We start from the raw sequence: 27,995 nt of genomic DNA, 5'->3' as shown, positions 1-27,995 counted from the left end.
TTTTTGACGTCATTCAAAATGATCGGCCCGGCTGCTGTCTGTCATGCGCCAGAAAGAAAAGGAAGGGCATGACATGGGGCTGTGTTTTCCACTGACCATTTAAGCGAGCTCGTTTAGACTGTTAAAATTCTCCTATAGTGTGGATTTCTATGCACCGCTTAACCAGACCGTTAAATTTGACGTCCGGTGGAAGCCGTAGCTAGCGAGGCGAGCAGCTAGCTATCTGAACATACTGTTTAAAAGGAGCTAATTTAGCCCTCGGAGCATGGCCTTAATCCTGTTTACACGGTCCCGGACGCCTTTTATGAAAACGTCTCGGTCGTTGAAGAATGAATTCCGGAAAGGTAAAGGTAAGGTGTCTGTTTCGGTCGCTAAAATAGGCTTTACACAACCAATTAAGCTACTCGTTAGCTTAGACATGTTAGCATCTAGAACAGCCCTGTCTTCTCCGGGGGTAAATCGGTCTAAGTTTATTTTTACTGAAGGTGACAACAGAATTAGCTGGAAACTTTAATCACGAGTTATTTTGTTTTGCTTACTTTCCAATATGTCAGTTATTTATAACTTTACGTTTTTGGACAAATGGCGTGTAAAACAGGAGGACACGATAAGAGAGTCAGGTTATCTGAGGGTATTCTTCTTAAGCTTTGACCCTTCTGCAGCCTGAGGTGATGCTGTTGTTGCCATGGCAAACAGATACCGCTTATATCACCTATTTATACTCGGCAGGTAAACGAAGAATAATGAAAATATGATGAAAAAAAATAAAATAAAATTGAGAGCTCACTCCATTTACAGCCTCACTGAGTTTTATGTTAGGTTCCAAACTTTTACCTCTGTCAATCAGCATATTTTCTCTTTTGTGTTTTAGTCCTGAGAAAAATTAAAATAAGCAGATTAGAAGGTCAAAATGGAAATTTCTTCAGATCATGAAAAGGCTGATCAGTGCATTATCTGCTGACTTTATGTCCAAGATGAAGTACAAGTTATCTATGGTTGCTCCAGGTTTATCTTTGTGTTGCTCAACACGCCATAACGTTGGGATATTGTGTAAGAGGTGTTATATTGTTTCAAAGAAGAAGCCCAGTTTCAGAATCAACATAGTTTTACAGCTGATATAACGATGAAATGTCTGCCTGACTTTGGCTGATTTTGATCCGGACTAGCCAAGCATTAGCTAGTTGATGAATACCCGGGGTAGGTTTCAAGATGATTTGTCTGGCTGCGCTTCTGTTATGTAATTTCTAAGTGGATCACTGTGAGGTCTTAAGAGGACATTGATTGTGTTTGTATGGATGTCTGTAGTAAGAATAAAAATATCTTTAATGCATCTGGTTCGTTCTTAGATTTTAAGTTCGTCATGATCTGTCTTCACTGACTGCTCCCGGGTTTTGGCTTCAGGCCCACATTTTCAGACAAATACCGTAGCCTCCACGTGTGAAGGTCAATGCCTTTTTATATCTCCTGTTGAATCAGAGGATGATCACTTCCTTCAGCTGCTCCCTGATTCAAGAGTCACCAATTCAAGTCAATACAACTTGAGCACAAGGTTGCTGTCATTTTAGGCTAGCCACTCTACCTGAAAGCTGAGATTCAAAACCGGGTCCATGAAGGGAATCAGAGGAAGCTCAGTGTTTCTGTTTTAAAGTTTGTCCAGGATTGTGTTTTGCCCTTTTTTTTTTTAGTTTTCACAGCACTAGTGGTTCGTTTTTATGAACAGTAGGCTGACAGGAAAGGGGGTACAAGAGAGGGATACATGCAGGGAAAGGGCCGCGTGCCGGATTCAAACTCGGTTGCCCGTTACCCACTGCGCCACCAAGTATATATATATATATATATATATATATATATATATATATATATATATATATACACTCACCGGCCACTTCATTAGGTACACCTGTCCAACTGCTTGTTAACACTTAATTTCTAAGCAGCCAATCACATGGCGGCAACTCAGTGCATTTAGGCATGTAGACATGGTCAAGACAATCTCCTGCATTTCAAAACGAGCATCAGTATGGGGAAGAAAGGTGATTTGAGTGACTTTGAACGTGGCATGATTGTTGGTGCCAGAAGGGCTGGTCTGAGTATTTCAGAAACTGCTGATCTACTGGGATTTTCACGCGCAACCATCTCTAGGGTTTACAGAGAATGGTCCGAAAAAGAAAAAACATCCAGTGAGCGGCAGTTCTGTGGGTGGAAATGCCTTGTTGATGCCAGAGGTCAGAGGAGAATGGCCAGACTGGTTCGAGCCGATAGAAGGGCAACAGTGACTCAAATAACCACCCGTTACAACCAAGGTGGGCAGAAGAGCATCTCTGAACGCACAGTACGTCGAACTTTGAGGCAGATGGGCTACAGCAGCAGAAGACCACACCGGGTGCCACTCCTTTCAGCTAAGAACAGGAAACTGAGGCTACAATTTGCACAAGCTGATCGAAATTGGACAATAGAAGATTGGAAAAACGTTGCCTGGTCTGATGAGTCTCGATTTCTGCTGCGACATTCGGATGGTAGGGTCAGAATTTGGCGTCTACAACATGAAAGCATGGATCCATCCTGCCTTGTATCAACGGTTCAGGCTGGTGGTGGTGGTGTCATGGTGTGGGGAATATTTTCTTGGCACTCTTTGGGCCCCTTGGTACCAATTGAGCATCGTTGCAACGCCACAGCCTACCTGAGTATTGTTGCTGACCATGTCCATCCCTTTATGACCACAATGTACCCAACTTCTGATGGCTACTTTCAGCAGGATAATGCGCCATGTCATAAAGCTGGAATCATCTTAGACTGGTTTCTTGAACATGACAATGAGTTCACTGTACTCAAATGGCCTCCACAGTCACCAGATCTCAATCCAATAGAGCATCATTGGGATGTGGTGGAACGGGAGATTCACATCATGGATGTGCAGCCGACAAATCTGCGGCAACTGTGTGATGCCATCATGTCAATATGGACCAAACTCCCTGAGGAATGCTTCCAGCACCTTGTTGAATCTATGCCACCAAGAATTGAGGCAGTTCTGAAGGCAAAAGGGGGTCCAACCCGTTAGTAGCATGGGGTACCTAATAAAGTGGCCGGTGAGTGTATATATATATATATATATATATATATATATATATATATGGCCTAGGGGGTTAGAGTTGTGCGCTTGTGCTCTGAGAAGGTTGCAAGTACCCGGTTCGAATCCCACTGCCTCCAATCTGGGTTCCTGAGCAAGACCCTACGCACCCGATTGTGCTGCACAATAGCAGCCCACTGCTCCCCAAAGGGATGGGTTAAATGCAGAGGTATATTTCACCAATGTGAGACCAATAAAGTTAAATTCTTATTATATATAATATTTTATATAAGCTGGAAAGGAGGGCTGAATAATATGGCTTAAAAATCTATTCCCTGACTCTTTTTTTCTACTTAATCAAATTAATCAGTTTCATATTAACAAATGAAAAATTGAACATTTCTTTCACAAACTATCTTTGACTTCAATCATTTCCTCTGAGAGGTGACCTTAATACGAAGGGCAAAGAATCATGTTTCACAACAAACAAGGAAAATATAACGCACTACGTGTTAGCAGCTATGTGTTTATCTGCTAGTTGATCAGTTATAAGTACACATCTAAGAATAACAGGTGATGACCTGATGTTACACTAAACTATGAAAGCCCAGGTGGATTGCTAAAAAAAATCCATATTCAATCCTTATAATCAAAAATCTGATAAATGGATGTTTATGGATAAATCGCCCACACTAACTGAAAGTATACGTTCATTTTTATTACTTGTATTTTATATAGTATTTTGAAAATTGCCCCAGTAAAATTAGTTTACTTTACAAAGTTTTTGCTCAATCTAAACATTTTGACCCATTGCTCTTCGTAGAACTGATGTTGGTGAGTCAGTTGTGTGTTTCGTCCTTTTCAGTTCTGCCCCAAGCCTCAGAGTTGTGAGGGCCCCTCTTAAACTTAGCCTTTGTTGACCATAAGCCTCTTTAGAGCTAGGTTGTCTCTGTGTTTATGGTCAGCGTCCATTTGGAGGAGTCATTTTTCGCCTAGCGTTACCTTCCATACTTATTTATTGAGACATCCAATATTTACATGTGTTCTTTCCCCGTTATCCTATCTAGTTTGTGAAGTGCACCGATCCCTCCTGCAGTAAATCACCCACACAATTTCCTTCAAATGTAAAAGTATTCATTGTGGCAAAAAAAAACAAAAAACATTAACTTTTTTTTCTATCAGACTGTGAGGCCCATTTCACAAACAAGGTTTACTTAACCTCTGTTCCTGTTTCCGCAGTAATATTCTCTCCAGAGTTACCTGGTGGGGAGCAGGTTTTCTTCAGTAAGCTGTCTCCACCCTCCTTAAAGACAATCAATTTGTGTTATTTACTAATTTAGTCAAGAGATTTTTGGCGTAGCTTTTCGGAAAACATTTACTAGGTCTGTGAGACACATTAGGTGTTAAAACACAATCGTAGCATGTCTTTTAGACAAGGATCCAATTGAAGAATAGGCAGCATTAATTCACAGAGTGTTAAATATTTGTAACAAGAGGTTTTTTCAAACTGGGTATAGATGTCCTTTAACATCCAGTTATCTTTATGAGCATTACTGTTTCACCTCACAATCCATCACATACATCTAAGACCTTATCCATCCTGACATTAGCAGTATTACACTGACTTCTTTAACTTATATTTAACAGAACTGATCTGTATGACAACTAGGGATGGGGATCGTTAATATTTATTGATATCGATACCTTTATCGATACTCCTTATCGATCCGAGTCTTTATCGATACCACTATCGATACTTTTCTGTTATTTGGTGGAAAGACGATGCGACAATATGTTTTTAACAGAACTGGTATTGCTTTTATTGCTTAACAAGTGAGCATAACAAAAAAGTTTCTAGCCTTCAGTAAACATGGCTAATGTAATAGGCCACTTCTAAATGACATAAAACTAACTAGAATATATCAGCAGCACCAAATGAAAAATAAAATGTCATAATGTATATAAATTAAATGAATAATATGCTGTGTCAGAAAAAAAGGAAATAAAATATCAGCCCATAAATTAACAGGTATTTTTTTGCAGAAAAATTAACATGTCTGTCACTTTTCATCAGGTTTTTAGAGATTAGGAAAATATTTATCAAATAAATAATTTTATTTTAAATTAAATGTAATTTTTAATAAATGTTGGCATCAGTAGTTTAATTATATATTGTAAAATAATTACAGCAATATACAACTGTATTACTCATGTTTCTCGCCAAAAACTCAATTTCCCTTTTCTTTACGTTACACTTGAACGCATCATGATAACCTAATTGTCGTTTTACTGAGCCAACCTGAACACATCATCACGCAGCACGTCTGAAACTTTATTTACTTTTTAAGCTAACTAGCTTGTATGCTGCCGATTACAACACGGATTTCACAATTACCATTTTTAAGTGACCAGACAAGCTACAAAGTCTGTGTGCGCGCTAACCAGTGGTTCTCTGAGTGGATGATGAAGACGGGCCCGACTGTGGTGCGGCGGGGCAGCAGCAGGAGGAGGAGGAGTCTTTTCCGTTCAGCCATTCTCGAGTTGCGAGCAAAGTTAACTGCCAGACTTCACTTGTTTTACTTTTAATATCTGTTTGCTTACAATTTCATTCCAAAACATTGGTAGACATGCTGCAGTGATTGGATTGATTAGATTTAAATGCTGTGACGCGACTCGAGGGACACACAATTATGTTACAGGACCTCCGGGAAAAAAAAAAAAAAGACCAGACTCGATAGTGGTATCGATAAGCCCAAACGTTATTGATTTTCGGGTTTTGAAAAAACTGGAACCGGGTCCTTGATAGAACCGGGTTTCGATCCCCATCCCTAATGACAACAGCGTTATTGGGGTACCTTATGAGATGATGGTCCTACCTGTTATAACGTTTTTATACTTCCATCTACACCTGCTGACGGTTGATTGCACCTAATAGATACATTGATCCAGTATCATTCAAGATGTAAACTAGTTTCCCCCCATAATGTTATTGTGATTATTCACTATGTTAGGCTGTTTTCATACTTATTAGTTTGTCTGAATAAGTATTTCTGATATCTGAAGTAAATGTTTTCCTTGTCAAAATGAAAATTTCAAACAAAATTGCATTCTTTATTTCTAAAATAAACACTTTGGATGTTAGAATAGAATTTCAGAACTCCATTTCTCTATATTACTGGCCATAATTTATATTATTTTAACTAGGAAGAAATTTATTTCAGATATCATAAATACATATTCAGTCAAGCAGATGAATGTGTAAACATTTCAAGGTATATAATGTTTTTCAACTTTCTGTAATGCAGTTTGTTGCTGCAAAAATATAATTTAGGAAATCTGTTATGTCATTCTGACTATGAATGTGATTTTTGACCTGGAAAAATTCTATTTTACTGATCTACAATTGGAACAAGAGAGAGGAGAGTGCTTTTAATAAGTGTTAAAGCTGCCTGCTATAGAATTCTTCATATAAACTTATGCTTTAATTCAGCAGCAGTCTTGTTCTACACAATCTTCCTCTCCTTTGCAACTGCAGCGCTGTGGCTGTCTTTTAAATACATTATCCATTTTATTTATTTCATTTCTGCATTAAAATCTCTAGTTCTTATTGGGTGAAATAGGCACTACCTGTTGCCTGTTGTCATGGTAATTCGTCGAAGTGGGGCTCCGCTGATAAGGGCTTTCCATACTTGTTATGTACGTGCTCAACTCTGAGTGGATCTATACAGAGTTGATTAAACTAACTCACTGCAGCCATTCTGAAACCGAAAACACAGTTTCCAACCTTAGGCTAGATCAACTCGGAGTTAAGGATTTGAGTCTGAGTTTGTTAAACCTGCTTTGTGAAACGGGCCGCAGGATACTTGTATTGCAAGTCTTATCTTTTTGTGCGTTTTATGTTGTTTTTGTAGTAAAGGCTTCCATGTTGGTCTTTAAATAGTGATGCTTCATGGTTTGCTGCTTTCATCCCGATGCATTGTTTTTTTTATTGGGCACCAGACAATTTTCCCTGATGAATGCTGCACATTTCCACGACATTTACAGATGATAATTGTTTAAACCTATAAACCGGCACCTTCAACTATTAAAGTGCTACTCATAGATGAACCAGATTTATTCACTTCCTGATAGTTTGCCCATTTTTTTTAAAATTATTCCACACTATCACACGAGGTGTGTTTGAGGTGTGCCTTAAAAATAAAGCTGCACCTTATATTAGATAGTATCGATTATTGCAGTATTAGTATCAGAGATAAACATGTTTGTCTTGCTTTATGCAAACATCAAGGAGTCATTTATCTGTACAGCCACTAGATAAAATCCTATTTTGTCATCTTGTGTCAGACGGCTTTGTGTCGACCCAGAAAAGATTAGGAGAAAAATGACAACGGACTCTTTGTTTAAGCAGCTTGAATCAACAGCAGAGCTACATAAATGCCTATAAATGATTTTCTACATTATAGCAGGGGACACCTAATGGATAGTACTGACGTTTACACAGATGAGTATTGTTGCTGCCTAGAAAAAAAAAAAGAAATTAATTTAAAACCTTTTTCAACCAGACAGTCACCGCTTATAGCCATGCCAGCTTAAAGTTGTCTGAGTCTGATCATCATCTGTGAAAACTCTAACCAAACGGAAAGCAAAGGAGAAAACTAATCATGTATAAAATAAAATCTTAAAGATGTTTTTATAATTCTGAATTATAAAAACATGGAAATGTCTTTTTCTGTGACTGATGCTACTGCTGTTGTGCTGCCAACAGAACAATACCTCTACTTAATGCTTCAATTTGTCTTTGTTTTGCATCTGTATTGAATTTGTTAAGGCGTAAATACAACTTCCACTCTTTTTCCGAGCATGTAAGGTAAATGAATGGATCTGTGTCCTTGTTTGTTGGTAAACTGCTCACAGAGTGCAGACACCCATGGATTCCAGTTTCATCTCCTTGCAGCCAGACAGCTGCAGGGTGAAAGTCGCACTGTAACCAAAGAGTCCGACAGGCCGCAGAGTAACAGGACAATGTAAACATGAGGTGTTATCTACTGTATTTCCAGCCTTTTCTTTTTGTTAAACTAGTCGGCCATAGAGGGGACACTGTTCCAGTAAACTCTGTTCCCCTGGTTATCATGTACAACCAGACGTTGCTGGACTAAATCCAGCCGGCCATGTGAGAGGGTGTGGACAAGCTCCCGGCCCTCGTGTAATTGGCTGGAAGAGATTCAGCTCTCCACCTTTGCTCTCAGTACATGTCACTTGAGTTTGTGAAGCCAACTGTGTGCCTCTGGGAGCGAAGATATATGTTACAGAATATGTTTTACTAATCTGGCAGAGTACATGTGTTATTTCATAATTCTAATCTATATTAAGTAATAATTTATATCTTAAGTGCTTTATCTGACTTTTTAGTTTCCTGTGCGTTTACTACATTAGCTGTTTCATGACTTAGCAAAGCAAGATGTTAGCTTAAGATTTCAGTAAGCTTCTGTTATATGTTCATTAATAGATGATTGCATAAGACACAGCGTGACTTCCTAAAGTATCTCCATGTGTAACTAATGGGAGTCATCTCTCTAAATTTGAAAGACCATTGCAGTAGTTTTAAAATTATTCTCGGTTCTTTAACTTATTTCTTTTGTTGTGTTACAACCACAAATATTAGATTTTATGTGATACAGCTACAGGTAAAAAGTGGAGATATTTTCAAATACCATGAGTTGGAGTTTTTACTTGCACCTTCAGCAGCACCTACAGATCTGCAGGTCTTTCTGGGTAAAGGTTAGATCTGCATATGTAAATTAATATTCTAACCTTGGCCATTATACTTTTAATAGAAATAACTAAAGCTTTCTCTGATTGGACGTGGAGTTCTCTGGGAAACAAAACAAACTAATTTAGAAATAAACTACAATGTATGAGTTAAATTGAAAAAAATGTAGCCTTCTATGCGTCAAACATTGACTGAACCACTCTTATGCAAACAGATGTTAGTGTTTCATCTGATCTGAGGAATGTCTCCTCCGAATTACTTATAAACAATTAAGTTTATTCATTTTACGCCAATTCAAAACAGCATCTCAATTCCCTTTACATAGAATTTCGTCTGTGTACAGTCCAAATGTTTAATGCTGATCTGTTTTTTTATGCTTCAGATAAGCTGCAGGATGGTCCCTGTTTCAACTGCACAACTCTCAGACTCACCAGTCAAAAGTAAGCGATTTGAAATTTTCTTTACAGTTTCTGCATATCTTGAAAATCACTGAATTTCTTTATCTCTAATATGTTGTCATAAAAAAAAAAAAACTGAGGATGATTCTTTTCAGACGTTTTTATCGCTGCTGTATTTGTTGCACTTTTTGGTTTCCCGCAGGCTTGATGGGCTCCGACTTGGCAGCTTTGCCCGTGTTTTCTCAGTCAGTCCTTCCTTCGCCTCGCCTGATGAATATGTGGGACCCTCTCAGAATTCTGACCCACGTCGACCCTATTGTGTGTTTGCCGTCGGTTCCTCTGGTCCTGGTTTGTGCAACCCAGGACCGCCACAGTACTTCCCGGCTGTCAGGTGGATACACACCTCGAGGAGAAGGTGGGATGACTCGAAGGTGGAGAAATCCCTGCGCTCACTAAAGGACAAGAAGAAGAAGTTGGAGGAAGGCGGGCCCGTGTACAGTCCCACGCTGGATGCTGAGCCCGTCAGAAGGACGCTGCGGCAGCGGGTGATTGATGAGATCAAACACTACTACCATGGCTTCAGGTTGCTGTGGATCGATACCACCATCGCTGGACGCATGCTGTGGAGGGTCCTGAATGGAAATCCTTTGTCTCGCCGTGAGAGAAGACAGGTGAGAATGGAAGCTCCTCTACATCTAAAACCTTCCCTTCTTCAGATCTTCTGGGCTCATTTTTGTTATTGTGAGATTAGCTGGAACTGGCCACAACATTGCTTTTCTCCAGAGGTCAATGGTCACAGTAACATCATATTATGATTGAAGGTTTCCTTAAGCATATATATATATATATATATATATATATATATATATATATATATATATATATATATATATATATATATATAATACCACCATTGCTTATATATTTTATTGTAGTTTATAATGAAATTCATGCTAATTTAAATCTTGTGGCCTAATTCAGATTAAAGCTTTTACCTACTGATTAAGAGCTATGATGTAAGAATATATTTAAAATCTAAAAAATGTTTTTGCAGTAGGAAATCATTTATTATCTATTTTAGGAACAGATATATTGTGGTTGTCAGCAAGCTTTATAAATCTTCTCACACACCCTGTGGTTGAAGATGAATTACTGGCGTTGAAAAACACTTAGAGATGTGAAAATGGTCTTACTGAGTCTTACTTCCTATGGTGCGTTAAATACTCACAGTTTTTTAACTGGGTCATCACTAGTTTGCCCTTTAATAAGACTCTAATAGTACAAATAATTCCAACAGATATTAGAGTAAAGTTTCAGAGCCTGGAAAAAATAAAAAAAAACTGCTTCAGGTAATCAGCATCTACCCTGATCTCTTTGGTGAAATAAAGGAAATGAGGCCTCATGTCAGAGTTGAAGCTTTCTGTGACCGCGGGTTCCCCTCTCTCTTAGCAGCACCACCACCTCTAACTCTTTTCAAATGCGAGAACCTCCTTCAGTGCGCATGTTCCAAAACCCATCTACACCCCATTCATCTAACCTGGAATGGCATTGCCTCCTTAATCTCCTCCTTTCCGCCCTCTCTTCGGGGCTCTTTCCATTCTAGAATGTCACCCCTGCCTCTGCTTTGATACCCAAACCTCCAGCGGATGATATACGTGTCAATGGGCCTGCAGACAAAGGGCTTTTCACTTGAGATGGCCTAAATCCTTCATCCCACTGCCCCACTGAAATGCAGGTGGAAGGACGAAGAAAAAAAGACTCTTGTCGTGGTTTTCTCGCCTCTGGACGTTTACTGTGTCTCAGGGCAGTCAGGAAGCCACAGTTGGACAGCTGTACAATGAATCGGAGCAGGTCTGGCTCAGGTCGTCTTTACAAGGAGGATTGTTCCGCTCTGGGCTTAATTTACACACTTCCTGTTGTAGAAAGAACTTTTTAGGCACGGATGTCCACTGTTGCCTTTTTACAGCCCTATGAAAACATAAAAATAAAAAAGCAGCAATTATGCATGGAGAGCGGAGAGTTAAAATAGCTGACTCTTAAAACTATAAAGGAGCTTTTTTCTTCATGCCAAAAATTTCCTCCTGTTTCTGTTTGACTTTAAGGGACAGATCCTGCCCCCTGCTGGATTTCTTTATAAAATGCAGCATTGTTGAGCTAGAAAGCTGCATCCAGTTAAAGCTTGTTAAAATATATCATCATCATACTTTGTGCTCATTACCTTTTTCTGAAAAATGTTTGCAGTTTCTCAGAACGTGTGCAGATGTCTTCAGGCTGCTGCCTTTCCTGGTCTTCATCATCGTCCCATTCATGGAGTTTCTCCTTCCTGTGGCTTTGAAGCTGTTCCCCAACATGCTGCCTTCTACCTTTGAAACGCAGTCAAAGAAGGTAACAAACGCTAATAATTTTATTTCTCAGGTCTTTAATACATTTGATTGGTTAACTTAGAAGATCTTATTAATGGAATCATATCAATGTAGGTTCAGATATTCTGCCAGTTGCTTTTTTTTAAACACTTTATTAATAAATCAAGTTATTTAGTGTCGTCTTCATTGCCGGAAAGGGAAAACATAACATTTTTGATGTGCTTTTAGGAGGAAAGATTGAAGAAGGAGCTCAGAGTGAAGCTGGAGATGGCCAAGTTCTTACAGGACACCATCGAAGAGATCGCACTGAGGAACAAGGCTGCCCAGGGCAACGTGACCGAGGAGTTCTCCACCTTCTTCCAAAAGGTCAGAGTCCAGATCCAGATGGCTTCTGGTTGAGACGAAGCATAGACTGTGAATCAGGCCACATGCAGCTTGTACACAGATGCAAATACAAATTCTCTGTTTGAATACAAACAGAGGATTCTAGAAACATAGACACTGATATGCTTTTATTTACACTTTGGGATTTTAAGTAAAGACTTATATTTTAGTTGTTTTTTTATGTGACAAACCACTGTGGTGTGTAAATGTAAGATATAATGGTCAATATGATGAGTTTATATCAAATACCAGGCTAGCATCTTGCCTTCAGTAGCCACCCAGTATACAGTTTCCTCCAGAAGATTGTGAATGCAGATAGAACGGCTTTTATACAGCGTTATACAGAGTTAATTAAATAGAACTGATACAGACAGATTGGTTAAAAGTGTTCTGTTTAGTGGACCTTTCATACAGAATGAGGTTTTTACTGAAAACATTGGCTCTGCGTGTTTTTATTTGCTGCTTTAACTAGCATGGTTAGTTAAAGCAGCAAGGAAGAAAAGACTGTGGGAGGAAGAAACCCAAGCCAAGATGGTGGAAAGGGCAGATTGAGAATTTCTAGATTGCAAAAGAGCCCCGTTTCCACAGCAACCATAATCGCAACCTTGGGTCATATTCTTAGACAAACACTAACTTTTCCTTCATTTTGCTTCCTCATCTTTATGGCTTTGGACTGGATGACCCGGTTTCTGTCGGCCATATGTGCATCTATCCCTGCTTGTTTCTTGGTGCTACGACAAACTACTCCTGTGTGGCACAAGCTATAGAAAATAATAGGTTTCTGAGCCTGGTGTTGTGTGCACCGCCTCCTGTCTGAAAGGAGGAGCAAGTAGCTTTAATAGGCAATTGTTTGCACAGTGTCATGAAATCTGCAGCAATCCCTCACACAAAGTATGCAAAGTTGAGAAGACGTTGTTGACAGAAAAGCCGTGTTATCCATCATGAAAGAAAAGGAAAGCCAGCAGAATAACTTCACTCCTAAGTATGTTATAATTACAAAATCAACATATGGAAAATTAACAATGCTAAGAGCTGCTTGTACTTCAGTAATGTTGAGTAATTTGGTACTTGCTATGTACTTACATTTTTAATGCCTTTTATCACAGCTTTGGTGTTAAATGAAGGATAAAGAGAATCTACTGCTTTATGCAGAACAAAAGTCAGCCAAAAGCTACTAAAGGCCTTCTGATTGGGGTGTTTGGGGAGGCGTTGATAGGATGATAAATGGAGTTAAAAACAGAGCAATCCTTGGAGAGAACCTGCGAAGGGCAATCGAAAGCTTGAACTAGCAGTGGAGTTTCGCCTTTGAGTACTACAGTGAGACTATAAACATTTCATATCGAAGCTCTGGCTTTATGTTCAAAGTTCAGTCCTGAACTTTAAATTTTGAACTAAATGTTGGTAGATTCATACACCCAGCAGACCTACTGGTACCTGACTGTACTCATTACCTGCACCATTCAAAATGGTTTCCTTCCATTCTTCCTGTAGATCCGAGACTCTGGAGAACGTCCCAGTAATGAACAGATCATTAAATTCTCCAAACTGTTTGAGGATGAGCTGACTCTCGACAACCTCACCCGACCTCAGCTGGTGGCTCTCTGTCGCCTCCTGGAGCTTCAGTCCATCGGAACCAACAACTTCCTCCGCTTCCAGCTCATCATGAAGCTCCGAAACATCCGTGCAGATGACAAGGTATGGGCTTCATTCAGCTATATCAGCTTTATCTGTTGTTAGATAATAATTTGGGGCGATGCTTTTAACACCCATCTCTCCAAACCCTCCAGCTGATAGCAGAAGAGGGAGTAGAGAGTCTGAGCGTGAATGAGGTACAGGCAGCCTGTCGGGTCAGAGGTATGAGATCTCTTGGAGTCACAGAGGAACGACTGAGGGAGCAGCTCAGCCAGGTAACAGAAACAAATAAAAAATAATCGTTCAGATCAGCAGCTTTACTGTTTCTACTCAAAGAAGTTTTAAATACTGAAAGAACAGGTTGATCTAGATCATTTAAAGGGTTTCTTCCAAAGAAATCAGTGTAGGTCATCTTCTGATGCTTGTTTGCAGTGGTTGGAGCTACATCTGAACCAACAGATTCCCACATCTCTGCTGCTTCTGTCTCGAGCCATGTACCTGCCAGACACTCTCTCTCCAGCTGATCAGCTCAAAACTACTCTGCAAACTCTCCCTGAAATGGTGGTATGTTGACTACCCTAGTAAAAAAAAAGGAGATGGATCCAGTTTGTAGAGGACTTTGTTAGCTGTATATCAGGAATTTACATACTTTTGGTAATGGCTACATTTAAATTTTAGACCAAAGAGGCTCAGTTAAAGGTGGCTGAAATGGAGCTCTCCAAAGTGGACAACAAAACCAAACTGGAGACGATGCTTCAGGAGGAGGCAGCGATACTCCAAGACACCAAGGATCGGGAGATGGAGAGGCTGGCTGATGCTGCAGAGAAGGCAGCCAAGGTAAAGCCCATCATAAGACCTTTTTAAAAATGTTTTTTAGGGTCACTTTTTCTTTATTATTCAACGTTAACATAATAACGTCGATTTGAGGAAAGGTTCAATCATTTCAGATGAAAGAATTGGATGGATGAATATTTTGGGTGAGGTGTTTTTGTTATTTATAACACCTTTATAAAAGGTTTGAAAGCTCAAATAAGATTTAATAAATGTTGTTTTCTTTTCAATTTTACAGTGCTGTTTGTTTTCAGCATAACCATAACTTGCTCCTTTCTGGTTTTATATGACTTATTCATGCCTTTCTGTCAAGTTTTAGTGTAAAATGATCATTAAACAAAAACTGGGAAATCTTAAAAATATTTTTTCCCAATTTCCAGCTCAATCTAGATTGTGTATTTGACTTGTCTTTTATCAGAACTGGTGGAGTTATTTAGGAGACTTATTTTACGCCTATAACAAAAACACCAATATCCAATTGATTATGTTAAAATGAGGTTATGCACTCCAAGTGTCCGCCATGTTAGTCTTTAGGTCTTTTTTGAGCCTAAATAGAACCCCAGCACTGGGTGTGATGAGCAGAGATAAACAGATGTGCCGCCATCTCCTGGCAGTAAAGCTGAACTACCAGACAGCCTGAAGGTGGCCACTGATGCAGCTCCTGTACTAAATGGCCGAGGACAGACTTGTGTCCTCGCCAAGTATGTTCTTGAGAAGAACACAGGAAAGTATGGACTTGGTGAGAATGGGAGCATCCAGCATAAATATGGACCAATTGGAACAGAAGCATACTTGTGATGTCACCACACGCTTGGCTCGTCTGGAGCTGCATTTCACCTCCTTTTAATAATAGTCTCTAGATAATAAGAAATTCTCACCTTTTGTTTGGGTGGGGGAATAATAATTAACAGTCGGATAAAAACAAATCAAGTATACATTTTGCAAAATAAAACAAAAAAATTGGCATCAGAGCCAGCTGTCCTTCACACACAGCTATGCCAGGAGAGGGCTGCTGCAGACGGGCTGCGGTTAGCCTCAGAGCCCCGCTGGTTGAGGCGGTCCTCTCAACATCTGAACTTAAAAAAAAAAACTATGCACTATATAAGTAAATGGGCCTTATAGTGACGCTTAAAAGTGTAATGTTCTCGCCTTAAATTATCTTAAAACGCACTAGAACAATGGCAAAACAGAAGAGAACATTTAACTTAATACTCTGAGCTGTGTGAGTACTCCCCTGGAAGCTGCTGCTGCCGCGGTGCATGCTGGGACAGCTTTCAATCTCAAGAATGGACAAGTCTACTGATGCATACTCTGTAAAGAGGGAGGGAAAACAAAAACATCCGGGGACTCTGTCTGTTCTTGGTCTTCTTGTTCTTGTGAATTGGAACAGCACTAGGGCTGAGGCTTATGGCCTTTTTCGAGTACACGAGCACATGAGAACAAAAGTACAGATGTTGAGAAAAGGCCAGTAAGTCCCCTCTGTACTGTAATGCCTCGCTGTACACCGACAACGCTGAGGATTGGTCTTCAAAGCATCACTAGTACTATAAGCAAGGACATGTACTTCAACTTCATAGGGACATCAGAATGCTTTAGCTCTAAGTTTAGGCTGTTTTCCCAGTGAAACTCGAGGTTTTATCCCTCTATCCCAGTATAACTAAAATAAGGGTTTTCCAGAACTGAAGCCTGATTTGTCCTTTATGGACCTATTGTTGCTGCACGTTCTGGGTCTTTGTCTCTATTAAAAAATCCATTTGTGTTTCGACCATCTCTGGGTTTATATGCAGCAGCCCATTAGGTACCATCACAACCCCATAGCATGATGCTGCTACCACTATGCCTGACAGTTGGTACAGGTTCTGAGGCCTCATCTTTACTCATTCAGACTCTCTCACTATCCAAAAAAAAGTGTCCAAAAAGAGTTTCACTTTTCTACACAGTTGCGGTGATATTAGATCCATTTTTTGTTTTGTTTTTTTTTGCTGTTAAATAATCAGCCTATTAGATCCAGGCAATATTATTATGGGTTATTGACATTAATGCAATTAATGCAGCCCAATGATGACCTCAGTGTCCTCTCCAAGATGTTATTCTGCTGGTCTGTTTTTCATGTTTGATGGTTTAATCATATTAAATCCTGCAGGAGGATGAGGTGGAGCTTGAAGCCAATGGGGTGAAGCGCAGCGACGCAGAGCCAGCATCATTTCAGGCTAACAGATCAGCTCATCTGGAGACGCTGAGGGATACAGCTCCTGTTATTGAGGGGAACAAGGTAATATCATTAAATATTTATTCGAATTTGTAGATTAAGTTTTGGGAATGTGTAGTTACTGAGTGTTTGTAGTCTCACATCTTTCCTTTCATGTGAATCTGATAAAGACATTTTTTCGTAGTATCAGAGAAGTAGAACTTTATCAGTCTAGACTTAAAGCTGTTTTTATTCTGGGCCCCCGGATTGGATGGTTAAGGTTGTTTTGTTCTCACACTTATCTGTTGTGATCTTTCTGTTTGGATTTGTTTAACAGTGTGAACAGTGGCAGATGTTTCTGCGTTTCCAGGTTAGGTCTAATATTGCTCCTCTGACAGACATAGTATTTTTATTTTCCTGAGCCCTGTTCCATTTTGGGTTGCTCAGAATATGCAAATAATTTTAGCATTTTGTTCCAGTATTTTAGGATAGAGAACAGCTGACATTAAATGGATAACTCTGAATTTTAGACTTTATGTAATTTCCTGTTTGTAGGATAAAGTCAAAGTTGGCTTTATTGGTAAATTTGTAATTCTATGAAATGCTAAATTTTATTTGCTGTTCTGTTTGACCTATATCTAGTAGCGCCGCCCCTTCCTTTCCTTTCCCTCTTTCAGTCCGTCTGTTCGGTAACTGGATGAATGTTTTCATTTTCCAGCTTTTGTCAGTAGATTTCCTTCCCTCTTGTGAAAACGTATTGACTGGTTGTGAAAGGTAACCCTCAGTCCTAACAGACTTTGTCCTTCGGTGTTATTAGTTATCTTGTTTTTTTGTCCTCATATTTTGTCATGTTAAATAAAACCACTGCATTACAGCTACACGTCACTTTAAATCAGTGGTTCTCAACTGTTCAGGGTTTGGAACCCATCCTCACCCTTTATGATAAGCCAATAGGGTTTCACAATAAAATTTCTAACCTGATATTTTAGTGAAGTTAATTTTAGCCAAACTTATCGTGATGTTAAAAGAGGTCAACATGCTGCTTACAGCCTATTATATTCCACTGACGTGTAAAACATAGTTACAGTTTTATCAACTAATATGTCAAAGGTTTAATGTTGTATTTTAATTGTGGTTTCCCAGCAATGATAACCCTTTGACTAATTTCCATTCAACAACATCTGCAGCCTTTATGTAACATCTGTATTTACACAGAGACTTAGCTGGATTCTATTCATTAATTTCCTTCAGGTGAATCAGAGTAGAGGGGGGAGGGGTAAACAAACATTTTTGGTTTTTATTTCTAAGAAAAAATATAATTTTATCAACAAAAAATTTATAGATGAATAAAATCAACCACAAGTATTACTTTATGTTGATCCGTCACATGAAATACAACATTTAAAGTTTTCTGGTTGTAATGTGACATGCGTGTTTGAATAGGGTAAATACCTTTATATAAATGTGTCTGAACTTGATCAGCGTTTAGCAAACAGAGTCGGAGCAGCTGAACCCCTCCACAACCAATCATATTAAACTACCTTAAATACCTCTGAATAAACACACCAAAATAAACCTTTAAAAGAAGCTATTCTCTTCACTCAGAGATTTTTTATAATAGTGACTTTTGCTGTAAATAATGTCCCTAGCAGGCTGCCATCATTTTATTAAATAGATCTTCCAGGCAGAATATCATCTCTGATCCTTTCTTCATGTTGAAGGATGAGGAGATAACCAAAGAAGAGATTGACCTTCTGAGTGACGCCTGCTCTAAACTGAAGGAGCAGAAGAAACTGCTTACCCTGGAGAAAGAGGAACTGGAGGAGCTGAAGGATGATGTCCAGGAGTACAATGAGGTGCCTTTAAGAAACATTTTAAACTTTGTTTAATTTTTCAATATTAGATAAGTTGCGCATATATTCGTATATAACGTGTCGTTATGCATTTGTGTGCATGTTTCCCCTCCAGGATCTGGAGGAGATAAAAAAGGAGTTTTCTAAGAGCGGACAAGAGAAAGCCTTAGAGGAATCGAAGGCCAGCCAGCGTTTGTCTAAGAGAGTCACCCGCATGATCGGTCGCATTGATAAAATCATTCTGGAGCTGGAGAAGGACAAGGTCATCCTGGATGGGCAGGTGGACAGCGGAGCCACTCCGCCTGTTGGGTAAGAGCTCCAGATCTGAAAGCTGATCCACATCCATGTGGTTGTACCTTCTGAATTATCAAATCAGTGTTAAAAAATGGTGGAGACTTCCGTTGATTTATAAAACATTAGTTTTAAATTGAATTGATCTTTTTTTTTTTTTTTTGATTCGGTCAGTATCATATTTCTGTTGATCATCATCCTCCACATAAGGAGCATTTTGACGTCTGGGGTGAACCATGGTGGCTTTCTGGGTCCATTCTTCTCTCTGTTGTTTCCAGAACATAACCCAGACCTAAATCTGAGTACCATCCTAAAAATCTACCTCAGAAAATACCTCTGGACCAAATAATCCATCTTCCACCCCAACTATTGGGTGGAGGATGCTAAACATTCTTCACTGCTGAACATTCCCAACATTTTGACTCTGATTTTAAACTCTGCTGTTGTACCTCGGTTCAAAAATTAGTTTCGATACTTTTGTTTACAAAGGCAACTTTCAAATTTCAGCCCTTTATATTGATCCAAATTCATCATTAGATTCTCCATGAGAAATCTAGAAAATTAATGACGTTCAGACCCCCACCTTAAGCTGTTTGTTTTTTTTTGTTTTTTTTCTGTTCAGTGATTTTAGCCGGTAATATTTTAGCATTTTACAGGATCTATTTTTTAAGTTTCGACCTAAAGCAGTCGCAATGCCTGAGTTAGGGCAAGGGAATAAATCTTCTTTAAAGAAAAAAAGATTATTAGGTTATTTTTGAGCCCTTTCTCATATTTATCTACAACCGCTTGTTAAAAATGTTTATATTTGACATTTAGGATGAAGCATGGATTCAGAGGTGCCTTTTTTAATAAGTTATGAAAAGAAAAACAGAAGATAAATATGAATATTTTTCAGTTATCTCTTCTGACTCTGAAGGGATTTTAAATCTGTTTGAGTGGAGCGACCCTTTGGGTGTCTGTCGCCAGAATTTACACCAGCGGTTCAGAACCCAGATTTCAAATGCACCTTTATCTTTTTTTTGTTTTGTAAATCCGTAATGGAGATGACAAAAGATAAAAATCAGTTAATTCATGAAAACATTTACAATCAAATGCCAAATCCAGTCCTGATTCATTTCAAATTTTGCAGATTATTCTTTACTAAGTATAGCGATGCTGCAAGGTAAGCTGAGCTGTGTTAAACCATGGCTGCCTGGCTGACTCTGGCACTGCATCTGGGTTTTTCATGGGCTGAAATATTTCTGCAGACGATCGATCTGATACTGTTCCTAATTTCAGAACTACACCAGAGCTCTGCCACAGGTTGCTGTGTTTTGGAAATGGCTTAACGGCATTGATCTGCTGACTAAATCAGTTGAATCAAAACAAAATTCTTTTACTGCTTGATTTCAAGCAGTAAAATTTCATGCTTTGTGTAAAAGCATGAAAACTTTTGCATATCGTTTCTTATGGAACGTTGCAACCTATGTTTGGAACTTGAAACTATTAAAGCAGCAAATCAGACTTAAAGGAAAACATAAAGACCATGTTTTCTATTTTATTTCAGCATGGACTTAATTACTGACCAAATCTGCTTGCTTAATCAGCAAAGCTAATAAATCAGTCGGATCGGTGTGATTTGGGAGACCTTAATGAACTAAGCTAGTTGAGTTTTGGACATCTCCACCACCTTTTACACTCTCTCCAAGCCGGTAACTGTTTCCTGTATGCAGTCTTTTCTACGCCTTCAGGGAGAACCTGATCGGCATCGACGAGCTGATCAACGTCATGCGGCAGATCCAGAATATTCCAGAGGACAAGCTGCAGAGGATTGCAGAATCCCTGGATGACAACAAAGACGGAAAGATCGACATTGACGACGTCATTAAAGTAACATCAACACTACAACATTTATACAGCAAACAGTACCTTACAAAATTATTCATACCCCTAGACAGATTTTTCTAATTGTGAACCATTAAAGCCCTAAACGTTTTGGGCGTCTGAGACAGAACAATAAAAACAGTCAGTAAAACTGAAGGAAAAACATACATTTAAAGAGAAAATTGTAATTATTTTTTTGCGATAAGTTTCGATAAGGCATTTCCCATTTACTTCCTCAACCAAGTTAATTCTGCAGCTTTTTTGCAGTTGAATAAGGTTAATTCTTTTACATTGAACATAAAAAAATCAAGCATTTAGAGTACATATAAAAAAAAAACTTTATTGCATTTTGAATAAATTGCAAATGGCAAAATGTAAATATATAATTACATACACACAACCATGTTTCTGTATCCTTGTGGTGACTTTCCATTGACTTCCGTTCATTTCTAACCTATTTCTACAGCATAACAGTTAGAGATGCACCGATCACTGATCCGACACCTCGATCAGATTTTGGCCCCAACATTGACCAATTAGTGTTATCTGTAATTTGATATCGGAGATTTTACCCAGTGCTTTTTACATGGAACCATTATTCATTTCTTTATGCTCCTTATTTGTCAATGAATGATATAAAATACTTTTATATCTGTCCTACTATATCTTTTTGTTACAGTGTTAATGTCAGGCCTTCTATCACATGGAAAGATATACTGTTCATTCATGAGTTGAAATCAGATCGGATTAAATCAGAACAAACTGAATCGGTCCATCTCTACTAACCATAACCCTTAAACTAAACCTAAACATTACACGTAGGGATGTCCCAATCTAGTATTAATATCAGGTATTGGTACGCTATTACCCCAAAAAAAAAAAACACCTGACATTTAAAATCCCCAATATTTTGATGGAAACACTCTGCTTCTGTTAAAGTTTCTGTTACTCATTGCTTAATTTTATGGGTCAGTTATTTTGATACATTTTTGTTAATTACCTTTGTTCCTTATTTTTGTAATATTACTTCATCAAGTCTTTTCTAACATTCTTCATTATAAAACAAGTAATAAAAGCTGGTATGATTTGTGCTAATATCGTATCGAATCAATATCCTTATTGGTCAAGCTGCAATAGTGGTATCATATTGGAAATTAAAAAGTTGCATCTGGACATCTTTAATTATGGGTTTATACCTAATCATAACACAAATCTAATTTCCATTCAGACTTTAGTCCTAAATCTTATCCTAAGACATCAGAGAGGATTTTTAATTTATTTTTTTTTTTACCTACGGGGACCAGTGATTGGTCTCCATATATCGACAAAATAAACCACCTTTTCAAACTAAAAACCTGTTTTTCTCAATTATTGTAAAGAAAATTCTATTAGCACAACAGCAAAACTATTTACGTTATTCAACCAATGGATTGTTTGAAAGTTATGTAATTTTTTTCTAGTATTTTCTTTCCTATTTTTTTCTAGTATTTTATGCTATTTCCTTGAAAAATCGCAGTACATGAAGATTTTTTAAAGCACAACTCTTTCCACGAAATATGGTACAAAAATATATATAGTAACAAGGCATACAATACTTCCTGTAAGAGTTTTACATTTGCCGTAAAATGAAGATGGAGTTTAATTTCTAATACTGAAAAAAATATGAAAGTTCAGCTCTGGATAAAGCTTTGCTTTTAGGAGCTTATCAGTTGCTTTTCGGTATCGACATTTAGTGCAGTTAAAACATTTACCACTTTTTCTCGTTAAGCTAGTGTCTCACATGAATAACTGTTCCTGGTCCTAGCTCCTTTCTAACTACCAGCACTAATTATGGCAGTTCCACCATAGCTTGGATGTCCATATAGATTTGAGGTGTTTGGATCGAGATGTCGGATGGTCTCTTTCACATTTAGCAGCTTCTTCCAAGTTGCTCAGACTCAGAAGTTATCATTTTACAGAAACGACTTCAGTTTCATTGATTAAATGGATTTATCAAACACTGTATGAGCAACTTCAGTTTTTAGCTTCTCTGGTTTGAAATATCTCTAACAAATTTCAGAGAAAGTGAATATAAAATCATGATTCCACAAGGCTTTATTGCTGTTATCAAACTTTTGTTAGTTACGGCTTATGAAAGCATAATAAGATTATGTTGGATCAGACAAATACAAAGTCAGAACAAAACAACCTATCTACAGGCACAATGTTTCTTTAAACTCTTAAATAATGAAAAGAAATGCTTCATTGTCTAACAGATTTTTTTTTCTTTACCACGTTTTGTTCAGGTGGTGGAACTGATTGACAAGGAGGACATCGATATCTCTACCTCCCAAGTAGCGGACATCATGGTGATGCTGCAGAAAGAGGAGAGGCTGATAGAGAAGGAGAAGGCCAAAGAGAAAGCCGAAAAGGAGCAGGCAGCCAAACTCAACAGCTAACTGCTCTGCACTTAAAGACACAGGGAGCACTTGTAGAAAACCACCACAGGGTAGTTTAATCTGGTATTGGCTCTCAGATTACGTCAAACAAGTCAAGGGAGAACAACAAGGTAACAGCTGCCCTGTGGAAATAACTGGTGAACAAAAAATACCAAAAAGAGGGCCTACTTCCCCCTGATGCACAGAAATAATTTGAAAGCTGTTATGTAACACTTTTTTGAAATAAGCTTATGTATTATGTGGATACTTGAGTTTAATTTTATCTAATTTATTAATATAAATGGAGCCGAGTTGGCTCTAGCAGCTGGAAGCTCTAAGGAGAAATCAGATCAAAAATCATGTATTAGGGGATATAGTAGATAATGTTTGGGGTGAAATGTCTTTGCCTTTCATTTCATTCATGTCATCTGAAAGAAATTATATCATTTCTGGACTTACACAGTTAACATAATCTTCATCATTGTCATTCCATCCAGATTTCTTTTTTTCTTCATGCTCCATCCACCACTATCGGAGGTCTTTCTATTTTTTCCTCATTTGGTTTTGTTCTTGTTTGTTTGCTGGCAGCAAAATTTGTAACTATCTGCTACCGAAGACATGATTGGATTCAAAAAAGAGATTTTGAATCAGGATAGTCTTCAGATCAGTTTATTCTGAAAATAAAGCAGATATAGATTGTTTCATACTTAATGGAGCTACATGGATAGTAGTGTTTGGTTTTTTCAAGAACAGATTTAACTTATTTTATTTTTAACACTTGAATTGATAAACCTAAATCCGCTTCAACATTTATACCTCTAAAGCAGCCTAAACTTGCTTGAGTATAAACGTGGGTTCTTTGAGTTTGCAGTTTGGAGGCTGTGTTGGCGCTTCACACTCTAGACCTGGACCGGTTACCATGCATCACGGTTTTCCAATGTTCCAAATGGGGACGGCTACAGAAGAACAGCGGCATCAAACTGTTCCTGTGCTTTAGAGTTCTGTTAATGTTTATGTGACTGGAGTTTTCTCCAGCTCTATTGAGCGTATAGGGATTTAGAAAGGTCTCTGACACAGCTGTTGCTTAGCACTGCTCGTCAGATGGCTGAAAAGAGGGTAATTACATTATCCTTCACTTGCAAGAAAGATAATTTGGACATTTAAAAAAATATTACCTATTGCAACGAAAAAAATTGCCTTTTTAAAAAAATAAAAACATATATATCTATATATCCATCTGTTGTTTCAGGAGCAGTCATGGAAATGTTCTTTGATAAAATTAGATGGAATTTTAGTGTGAAATTCTCTTGGAATGTCCTACTGACCGATGCCCAGCTGTGTCCCTGTAATTTTTTCAGGGCATCGTTTGTTGCCCTGCTTGTAGTCCTCTTTTCTATTTTTTTTTTTTTTGCCAAAGCAACACCCATACCTGTTCCCCCCTCGTATTCTTTGCAAGTTAAGGCACTCCTCTGCAATAGCACCATCAGTTTAAGCTTGATTGATTGGAGTTTTTGTTTGCACTCTTACCTCTTTGTAAGAACCCAACATTTTTGTATTGTGAAGTACGAGGAACTGTGGTTACTGCAAAACTAAACAACCAAAAAACCCAGATAGGTTAATGTGTATGAAGTAAGGCTATAGTTCTAAAACAGAAATGTGCCATTAACCGAATATTTGCCCTAGTTTTCTAAAACAGAAAAGTGGAAGTTTGTTCTGGAAGAGGGAGGAGATGAAGCTTTGATGCTTTGAATTTTTTATCCTTAGGAGTTCTGGTAGAATTGTGGTAGAAATGGCTCCTAAGTGATCTTCTTGCGACACAAATACTACACTGGTTTATGTACTATTTGTATATATATATATATTTTTTAGAATTTAAGAAGAAAATATTTTTTTTTTGGTGATGATAAAGCTGAATATAAAAGTAGATCAGATTGTTTAGCGTTTTACCTCAAACAGGTAAAAACATTTTGCACTTCAGCGCTGAATGTGTTTGATTGTAAACAGTCATTTTTATTTTTTCTAAGGAAATAATGATACTTTCATGTATAGCGCCTTGAAAAATAGTCATACCCAAGTAAATATTCCACATTTTCAATATCTTTTTCATTTCGGAGGACAGACTCAATGCTGTGCAGACTAACACCATGGAAATGTATTCTTGAGAGCAAAAGTGATGCAAATATGTCAGCTTTTAGTCATGATTATGTCTCTACCAACTTTGCGCTTTACAAGTACTATTGTATCTGTGCAAAGCAGCACAAGCTCAGACTGAATGGAGAGTCTGAAGAGAGTTTTTTTTCTTTTAGTCTTAGACAACAACCTTTATTGTCATTTTGTATACATAGTGTATACACAAGTCTTGCTACAGACTCTCTTGGATTTTTGCTTCAGGTTGCATAGAAAAACTCTCTTTATATTTAGGATACCTTTCCTGCACAAAGGGGAATTTTCATCCATGTCTTATAAAAGGTCCTTTACTAGGACTGCCCTTTGTTTATATCCTTTTAGTGTTCCTCTCCATGCCTAAGATAGGTTTCCCCCACAGCATCATGCCACCCATCCTGTGCTTCACCCTGTGACTTTGAATCCAGGTTGATGCACAGCGGTAGTTAATGGCCAGAACAGGCAATTTTTATCCTAGCTTAGATGATGGATTGAACATTACTCTGTAAGATGTTCAAACTGCGTTATATTAAATCCTCGATCAATCTGCTGAGTTCCTAACTCTCTATCTAAATGTCTATTGCATACAAGCTTGAGGTTTTTAACATGCCAAAGTGTAGAAAAGTCACTTTTTTTTCCTTCAGAATGTTGTTAGGGAAAAGTATATACGCGTCTGCAAGTTCTACAAACAGCTTGGAAGTTTAATTTGTCGTCTTGTGATGTGAGCTACAAGTAAATGTTACACTGAATCAATCACTTTCTCTTTATCAGGGAAAATACGACAAATAAGACTTGTTTTTAAATTTATATAAAATGTACTACTAATAAAACAGCAGGTTTAAAAAGTCTGTAAATTTTACAAGATGGAACAAAGGTTAGAGGAAATTCAGCTTTTATGTAATATATTGATTATTATCGTTTAGGATGTATGAGAACTAATTTGAATTGAAGTAGACCTTTATTCTGCTTCTTTTTAAAGTTTTACTTCAACAGAAGGAACCCATAAGGTAATGGATTTCTGAATTCCGTCTCACAGGAAAGATTTTTGAGCTGATATTGGGATTAATCTGCTGTATCCAGCAGAGATGCTCAGGGTAACTAAAAACGACAGAGCGGCATAAGACAAGAGTCATCGCCGCCGCCTTTAATCCGCTCCTGGACTCTTTAATCGTCCAGGTGGATGATTAAGAGCTTGTTCCTCCTCTGTCGGGCGTCGCAGAGACAGAGTGAGGCTAAGCTTCGTCTGGGACCAGTTACACTGATGGCTGAGGGGTAAAAACCTTTCTGACCTTTTCTCATGTACATTAAGACCATTTTGTGTAAAAATGATCAATGGCATTGTATTAACTATAACATTGGTTATGAGGATTGGATTTCAGCCGTACAGTTATAAGAACCTGACCAACCAAACAAGCATATGAATACTCTCGCCACACAGCCTGGAAGCCTCTCTGGTTGAATAAAAAAACAAACAAAAAAAACAAAGATGCTTTGAAGTTGTTCAGCAGGAAAAGAACAGAATTCCCTGTTCACCATTGGTACCTTTTTGAAATGCAGTTTTTTTGTTTTGTTTTGCTGCGGTTCACTTTAGGAGTTCTGTAAGTTGGGTGCAGTTGATGGATAGAAGGCGCTCTAGCAGCAGGTTCAAATCCAATCTATCTGAGAATCCAATCCAGAATCATTGGTTACATCACCACCTTTTACTTCCTGTTTAAGATGGAAGCTAAAGTTACCGACTGACTTAAAACGTGCACTGGTTAGCTTTGTATGAAAAAATTTGTATGTCTCAGCGTGTTGATTTGGGGAGATTGAACCCAAGATACAAACCGTCCTTTAAGATTCCTGTAAGTTTGACACACTTGAGTTTTAGATAAATCAGCAGGTTGTTTTTGTGGTATTTATTTTTCTGTGGGCAGAACAAAGGGCATTAATCTAATAAAACGTCCGAACAAAATCTTGATACGAAGATATTTGATGTTTATTAGGTACAGAAAGAAACTATAAAAGCAAACATATTCCTTCTGGAGCTCTTGTCACCTCTAAGGCTCTGACCTTAACAGCCATTTTTGTCCCTCAACCGTATGAGGGAACAGCTTAAACATAATCCATTTTGATAAATCTTTCAATGAAATGTTCCCTTTTGTTTAATTTAGGGACTTGATATATCCTCCAATCAAGTTGAATCTCAAATATCTAAGAATAACTGCTTTTTATTTTTTGTTTTGTGCAGCTGGAAAGTATTCACAGCATTTATTGTATAGTTATATTATGGCCTACCCGAAAACAGATTGCCTTTATTTTCCCCCACAAAAGAAAACAATGTAAAAATTTCATTTTTAAATATTTGCAAATATATACGAAAAGTGAGAAACGTCATTAAAAATGTGAAAACACTAAAGAGCTTTGAATACTTTCCAGATGCACTTTACATTGTTTTGAGTTTCTGTAAAGGATCATTTTCCAGATGTGTCATAAGCGTTAAATAAATTGTAAAGAATATTTTGTTTTGTTTTTTTCTTTAGTTTAATCTGTTTTTTTCTTTTGTCATTGTCTCTGTTTTTCATCAACATCCACTGCATAACTGTATGCTGTGTATCACTCCTTACACTATCATCAAAGCTATTTTCCACCCTTAATCCTTAACAGTCTCCCGCACATCATGCCACTTCCTGCGAATCCGTCACTAGAATTGAACCAGAAGTATTTTTTCGGTTACACTTTTAGTGCCTTTGTTTTGAACAGTTATTTTAAGAAACGAAAGTTTGTTGCTCAAGT

At 38.0% G+C, this 27,995-nt stretch overlaps 1 protein-coding gene across 9 annotated transcripts; it reads left to right on the top strand.

Moving 5' to 3' along the window:
* The first annotated feature begins 1 nt into the window (after position 1).
* letm1 (leucine zipper-EF-hand containing transmembrane protein 1) lies at positions 2-27,719 on the top strand. 9 transcript variants are annotated; one of them, XM_038304668.1, is made up of 16 exons: positions 2-344; positions 9,220-9,277; positions 9,438-9,906; positions 11,477-11,620; positions 11,827-11,964; positions 13,474-13,677; positions 13,770-13,889; positions 14,047-14,178; positions 14,293-14,451; positions 16,589-16,717; positions 16,971-17,003; positions 18,355-18,489; positions 18,602-18,795; positions 19,907-19,939; positions 20,490-20,646; positions 22,926-27,719. In XM_038304668.1, exons 1-16 carry the CDS (start codon positions 266-268, stop codon positions 23,076-23,078), a joined length of 2,337 nt encoding a protein of 778 aa, XP_038160596.1. In that variant the 5' UTR covers positions 2-265; the 3' UTR covers positions 23,079-27,719. The 9 variants fall into 9 exon arrangements, with proteins under 9 accessions (XP_038160596.1, XP_038160595.1, XP_038160603.1 ...); XM_038304667.1 differs by having other exon boundaries at positions 2-350; XM_038304675.1 differs by lacking the exon at positions 16,971-17,003.
* Positions 27,720-27,995: the final 276 nt, after the last annotated feature.

This window comes from Cyprinodon tularosa, unplaced genomic scaffold (genome assembly GCF_016077235.1).
Source record: "Cyprinodon tularosa strain WSP-4 unplaced genomic scaffold, ASM1607723v1 ctg54, whole genome shotgun sequence".
Taxonomy (NCBI): Eukaryota; Metazoa; Chordata; class Actinopteri; order Cyprinodontiformes; family Cyprinodontidae; genus Cyprinodon; species Cyprinodon tularosa.
The sequence above is the reverse complement of the archived record's forward strand: the minus strand, read 5'-3'. Positions and strand labels throughout refer to the sequence as shown.

Coding starts and splice junctions, on each gene's coding strand:
- letm1 (XM_038304667.1), top strand. CDS start 266: ATGGCCTTAATCCTGTTTACACGGTCCCGGACGCCTTTTATGAAAACG. Junction 11,621..11,826: donor TTGAAACGCAGTCAAAGAAG/GTAACAAACGCT, acceptor ATGTGCTTTTAG/GAGGAAAGATTGAAGAAGGA. Junction 11,965..13,473: donor TCTCCACCTTCTTCCAAAAG/GTCAGAGTCCAG, acceptor TTCTTCCTGTAG/ATCCGAGACTCTGGAGAACG.